Below are 6,729 nucleotides of genomic sequence, written 5' to 3' on the forward strand. Positions count from 1 at the left end.
ACCTCTCATGGGAGATGATATGTATCAATAATAAAGCAAAGCTTTCAGGTGACAAACTCAACTGAGAAGCAAACTTCAAAATAACTGAATTTTTGACACTATTATATTAAATTTTAATTGCTGAGAATCTTTCAATTCTTCACACCTAAATCTCTCTTTTTTGTTTTTCTTTTTCTTTTTCAGAAGACACAGGGCATTTCTTCCTTAGATTCTTTCAGGTTTTAAGGTCTAGTTTATTATCAATGATAAAATGAAATAAAATAAACTGAAATAGTTCATATTGGAATAATTAATTCATTAATTTAGGATCTTACAAAATAGGATCCTTTGCTCAAAGTTTGTAATGGCTGTTTGTTTTGCATTTCCTGACACACACTAACCCAGAACACTGAGTCGGAAAAATCTTTATATACCAAGATCAAAAGGACATGTAAACTTGTTTTACTTTTTCTTTTTATGTTAATCTAAATAAACCAGGAGTATTTTTTAATGCCAATTTGCCACTTTACTCCCTGCTTTCTTCAAATATATCCCTCTCATCCTTCCCCTTCCACCACAAACGCCCGCTTGGGAGGGGGATCGGAGAAAGGGTTAACCAAAAGAGCCGCCACCACTCTGTGCTAGGCAGCCAATAGAGCCTAAAGAGTGATTCACTTCCTGCTTGGGTCTCACAGAAACTCGTGAGCTTCGCCAGCCTAATTTGGAAAGCAAGCTCGGCCTACCGTGACACCATTGGTTGTGCTCACTCCTGGCCAGGCCGAGAAGCCCTGCAATTGGTCAAGGTGGGTGCCAGTAACCCGTGCTAGCGGCTTTGGCTCCCCCGCACCGTAGATGTCAAAGGCTGAAGCGGCTCCCTTTGCCACATTATACTTGTAGGGGATCCTCATAGACCATGGCCACAGCTGCCTCGAATCCCTACAGCATTCTCAGCTCCAGTTCCCTGGTCCATGCAGACTCCGCGGGCATGCAGCAGGGGAGTCCTTTCCGCAATCCTCAGAAACTTCTGCAAAGTGATTACTTGCAAGGAGTTCCAGGCAATGGGCATCCCCTGGGGCATCACTGGGTGACCAGTCTGAGCGACGGGGGCCCCTGGTCTTCCACACTTGCCACCAGCCCTCTGGACCAGCAAGACGTGAAGCCCGTGCGCGAAGACCTGCAACTTGGTGCGATCATTCATCACCGATCACCACATGTAGCACACCACTCACCGCACACTAACCACCCGAACGCCTGGGGGGCAAACCCTGCTCCAAACCCGTCCATCACCTCAAGCGGCCAACCCCTCAACGTGTACTCGCAGCCAGGCTTCACGGTGAGCGGTATGCTAGAGCACGGTGGACTCACCCCACCGCCAGCCGCTGCCTCCACACAAAGCCTGCACCCGGTCCTCCGGGAGCCCCAGGACCACAACGAACTGGGTTCTCACCACTGCCAGGACCACTCCGACGAGGAGACGCCAACCTCTGACGAATTGGAACAGTTCGCCAAACAATTCAAACAAAGAAGAATCAAATTGGGTTTTACGCAGGCTGACGTGGGGCTGGCGCTGGGCACACTGTATGGCAACGTGTTCTCACAGACTACCATCTGCAGGTTCGAGGCCTTACAATTGAGCTTCAAGAACATGTGCAAGCTGAAGCCCCTGCTGAACAAGTGGCTGGAGGAGGCAGATTCGTCCACAGGGAGCCCAACAAGTATTGACAAGATCGCAGCACAGGGCCGAAAGCGCAAGAAGCGAACCTCCATTGAGGTGAGTGTCAAGGGCGTTCTGGAGACGCATTTCCTCAAGTGTCCCAAACCTGCAGCACAGGAGATTTCCTCGCTGGCAGACAGCCTCCAGTTGGAGAAAGAAGTGGTGCGTGTCTGGTTCTGTAATAGAAGACAAAAAGAGAAAAGAATGACTCCACCAGGAGATCAACAGCCGCATGAGATTTATTCGCAAACAGTGAAAACAGACACGTCGTGTCATGATCTCTGACTGGAGGAAACCAGAAGATTGCCGGCAGCACTCGGAGCACCGCAGATTTCTCTCCTCACTCTCTTCCTCTCATTATAACGTTCTTCATTATTATTCCTCTCTCTCCCTCTCTCTCTCTCTCTCTCTCTCTCTCTCTCTCTCTCTCTCTCTCTCTCTCTCTCTCTCTCTCTGAGGGTTCTAAGTAATGTTGAAAAAGGAAACGCACATACTCTTATTCAGGCTTTTGAACTCTGTTACACACTATATTAAACAGTCCAGGTGGGGACCTCATATTCCGTGCCCCCTGGGCAATTTCTTCCAATCATTTCTTCTGGTCATTACATATTGTTTACTGAGTAAGGTTTGTTTGTCGCTCCCCTCTAGGAAGAGCAAGAGTGGGGTAACATGGGGTGGGGTGGGAAGACAGATGTGTGCCTCTGATTAACCTTTCAGCGCCTTGGTTATAGCAGCTGTATTTCAGGTGAAATCTGTTTTACAATAGAGTAGTTTTGCATTTTTGAGAACTTCTATAGCGTTTCTAAATGTCTACGGTGTTTTACTACAAGGTGTACACAATATTTGTGAGCTAATTTGTATCTAATCGACCGCTCCACATTATTATTGCTATTATTATTCCGTCATTGAGCTGATGGTTTTTTAATTGCTTAGAATAGGAGGGGGCTGGGAAGAAGGAGAGAAATGCCTACCCACCCACCTCCAAATCTGTATGGAGAGGAGAGGATATAGTGGAGAGAGTTGTTGATGAGAATATTGGTTATTCCCCCACCCCCACCCCTGGAGTGGAGTGCCTAGGATGGGCAGAATAGGCAACCTGATTAGGTCTGCAAACTAGCATGAAGTAGGAGAGGCATCTTGGAGCTTTCTGCCCCATGTTTTCAAACTGTAGAGCTCCTAAGGCTACCACAGCTTAGATCCCGGTGTCGGTGTCGGAGGATTTCGCCGTGGCGCCAAGCAAAGAGAGATGGTCTGAGCGACCAGAAAGGTTCTACACCGGGGGCCTGGATACCTGCTTGGGGATCTCTACACCGGCCTCCGGTCTAGCTAGATCTACCGCCTGCAGGACCCCATCTCGGCTCCCCCGGCGAAAGACTTTGTCTTCACAAGGGATTGCTTTTGCTTGAGACCACGACCGGGAGAAGCTAACGCCTGACCGCGCCAGCGCCTCCCAATTCAATTCACCTCCAGTTTACAACCCGCTCTCTGTGTGAAGAACCCTCAGGGAAGGGTGGTCTGGAAGTGGGCGGACAGGCACTCCGTTCTGTGCAAAAGGACAATGAAATGATTGGCAAAGTTCGCAGGGATTTTAGTCCAGCCAGTACCCCTTGTCTCTAGTGTATATACCGCTGTCTGTGAGTGCGCTCCTCTTTTTGATTCTGACAAGTACAACTGATGGAAGCCCAAGAGAACATCGATCAAGCTAGCCAGCGCCCGGGGCACTGGGTTCCAGCTTTTTTATCTCTCGGTGCGTAAGTGTCTGTGAGTGTGTGCTTACGTGCGCGTGCAAATGTGTGTGTAGATAGTTATGTGTATCGTATTACTGTATAAAAAAAAACTACAAAACATTCGCTAGGTTATGTAGAGATCCCAAAAATTTACAGTTGCCGTGGCTTTATTGTTAGCTCTCTACACGTCAGCTTCACAGGTGCACCTCATTCCCAAGGAGCACACGTGTGCTGGGGGCGGCCGAGAATGCCACAGCCAGTTGCCGCCCGCTGTACTTGGCTGCGGTCTCCTCACGCCAGGCTTGTCGCCGTCGCCGCCGAATTGGCCTCTGGGAGTAGCAGCAGTAGACAAAGCTTCAAACTACCTAAGGACCAGAAAGCCTTGGGCCCTTGTCTGAAGGCACGACAGTACTACGGGCTGCCAGGCCTCTGGTTCACCACACTGCTTCCCTAGCTGCAGGTCAAAAGCATTTATTAATTCAAATCCCCGACCCTTTTACACTTGTCAAGCTTCTTCGTTCTGTAGGTAATTAGATTTTAATTCTGGGATTGAATTTTCCATATTGAATTCATTTTTCAGAAACTCTTTGGGTTTTTTGTTTTGTTTCTATCTAGTTTTTTCTTTGCAGTTAAATGCTACGGTCAAACCTAAGTTAACCCAAATATTTCAACCGACTTTATAATTGTACAGTTTTGTATATTAAACGTTTTTGAAGTTATTAATTTAAAGAGATCATTTAGTTTATTCATTTAGCAACTGATGTATAGTAAACGCTATTTTCATTAAGAGTTGCTTTTTCAACTATTTTATTCAAATTGCCTATTGCTGTTGCCAACGATTATTTATTTTCAATAAATTCTGCATTGTGTTTCAGAGGAAATTCTTTCAAAGATGAGTTGGGTGTCAAAAAGAAAACAATTTGCAGTAATGTTTGATGTGAACAGTTTTAGTCAAGGGGTTTATATTTACACAATATTTTATTGTTGTAAAGATTTAAAAGGTTTAAATAAAACATTTTTCCAAAAAATTGCATCTATTTTATTCTTCTGGCCTTATTGTGTGCTGTGTGAAGTGGAGCATTTAAGCAGAAGCATGTTCTGGTTGAGCAGCGCTCTGATTTGCTTCAGGTTAGAAATCCTTAGTTTTGTTTTGATTCTTGCTTTTCATCCTGTGACTTTTGGTCTTTCAGCTCAGCTCAGCACACACTAGGAGAGCTATTCTTGTGCCAATACCCATGATTAAACCACACATACATACTGAATGGCTAGAAACTGTGTGGGAAACATTAGGATCCAGTTTTATTTCAAGAGATGAAATTTCATTAAAGATCTCTGAAAAGAGAGTGCCTCTCTCAGCTAGTATTCTTCTCACCTGCCACTCCTGAAAGTGGACTCAGGCCTTTCTGAGGTTTCCATTTTCCCTTGGTGCACCCATCCTTCTTCCTATATACTCTACTTGCCCTTCTGGTGAACCCCTATTCTCTTGCAGAGGAATTGGAAGATTATTTTATGTAAGCATGTTTTCCTTCTTAAGTCTTTACTTGGGCCCAGATATCTGAATAAACTTTGTTTTGCCCAAGGATGCTGAATTCTATCACTCTCTTTCTGAGTCTGGGTCAAAAGAAAAAGATTACATGGAATCATTTGTGGGAAATTTTGATTACTTACACTCTACTTCTTACTCCTACAAATAATTTCAATTGCATTATTTGATTTCACAAGACTCTCCAAAAAACAAGAGACTGTTCCTTGAGTTGGGACCTGAAGAATGATTTCCCAGATGTTAAGCAGTTAGTTTTAAGCTTTTGTATGTATAAACATGCCTTATCTATCCTTTTTAGTAGATACATGAAGCAACAAACAGCATTTAACTATAATTTTCCAGCTATAAATACCTCCTCAACTCATACTGTAAAATAGGTGTTTTTTGGTTAGGCAAAGTAAACTTACTTAACCAATTTAATAGGTAATAATTATCACATGTAATTTTTTGCATTTTCAGTTTGCCTAATCATATATAACTGCATGGTGGATTTTTACACATATGCATATTGTGTATGAAATAGAAACAAGTTCTGTGAATATTTGTAGATTTACGTCCTTTCATAAGTAATGCTGATTTTTTGTACTACTGGTTTAACCCAGGGCCTTTACACAAAGCTACATCCTGAACCCTTTTTTAATTTTTTATTTGAAGACAGAGTGTTGCAAAGTCCCTAAGTTGCCAAAGCTGAGATCCTCCTTGTGGTTTTCCTACCTTAATTTTCTAAAATGCTGGGATTATTGATTTTATAGAGATGTATCTACAACCACAAAACCTGTAGTAGTAAGTCTGCTGCTTCTCTTTTGTTCCATACCAACTAACCTTCTACCCATACAATATCCTTAGACATTTGAATTAAGATTGCAGTTTTTCTTACTACTGTGCACAGAAAACAACTTACAGTGAATGTTGAACTTTTTAATGGATACATATGCAAATATTTTAGTATATATTTATACAGATAGATAGACATATCATTATTTGGCAATGTTTTACATATATATATATATACACATACATATACCTGTTTTATGTTTTATATATGTTTACCAAGTTTGATTCTTTTATTGCCTCTTTTCTTTTTTCCTAAAATAGATCTAAAGTCTAGTTGGCTTTTATGGTAAAATTCTTATCAATCATTTTGTATCATGAATATAATATTCTCATTAAATATCAGATATTGCTGATGCTTCTGCCTGGGGCTTTGCTTGTTTGAGGTTGCTGCTATTCTTGTTCCCAACTAAGGCCTTTGTAGGGTAGGCAGCTTTGTCCTTGGCTTCTCTCAGCATATCACAACGTAGTTTTCTCTCATAAAATAATAATTGATGGCTTCTAGAAACAGGGAGATCTTTACAAATGGGAGGGGGATCCAAAGATAGAGATGGGGGGAGGGAGTGGAGGGGAAGGGGAAGTAAAAAGAATTATAATATGTTTAATACATATACTAACTCTCCACAATTAATGTAATCATATGTACTGTAAACAGTACTAAAAAAACCCAATAATAATCATATCTAATAGGATGAAGGCAAAAACATTTCATCCACATCACCAAATCAAAGCAATAAAAAATTGAGAAGTTGTAGAGGGGTTTAGGGTATAAAAATGAGTGAGGGCCGGGGATTTAGCTCAGTGGTTCTGGCGCCTGCCTTGCAAGCACAAGGTCCCGAGTTCAATCCCCAGTGCCAAAAAAAAAAGAAAAAAAGAAAAAAGAATATTCATCCTTTCCAAGTTGGCTATTAGTTTATTTGGCTGGGGATTTAGCT

The 6,729-nt window shown here is 42.5% G+C and overlaps 1 protein-coding gene across 1 annotated transcript; it reads left to right on the forward strand.

Moving 5' to 3' along the window:
- Nucleotides 1-829: 829 nt before the first annotated feature.
- Nucleotides 830-5,880, forward strand: Pou3f4 (POU class 3 homeobox 4). Its single transcript, XM_021247668.2, has one exon. It carries the CDS (start codon nucleotides 893-895, stop codon nucleotides 1,976-1,978), a length of 1,086 nt encoding a protein of 361 aa, XP_021103327.1. The 5' UTR covers nucleotides 830-892; the 3' UTR covers nucleotides 1,979-5,880.
- Nucleotides 5,881-6,729: the final 849 nt, after the last annotated feature.

This window comes from Heterocephalus glaber, unplaced genomic scaffold (assembly GCF_053883595.1).
Source record: "Heterocephalus glaber isolate CG9 unplaced genomic scaffold, H.glaber_assembly_v1.0 deba00001613, whole genome shotgun sequence".
Taxonomy (NCBI): Eukaryota; Metazoa; Chordata; class Mammalia; order Rodentia; family Bathyergidae; genus Heterocephalus; species Heterocephalus glaber.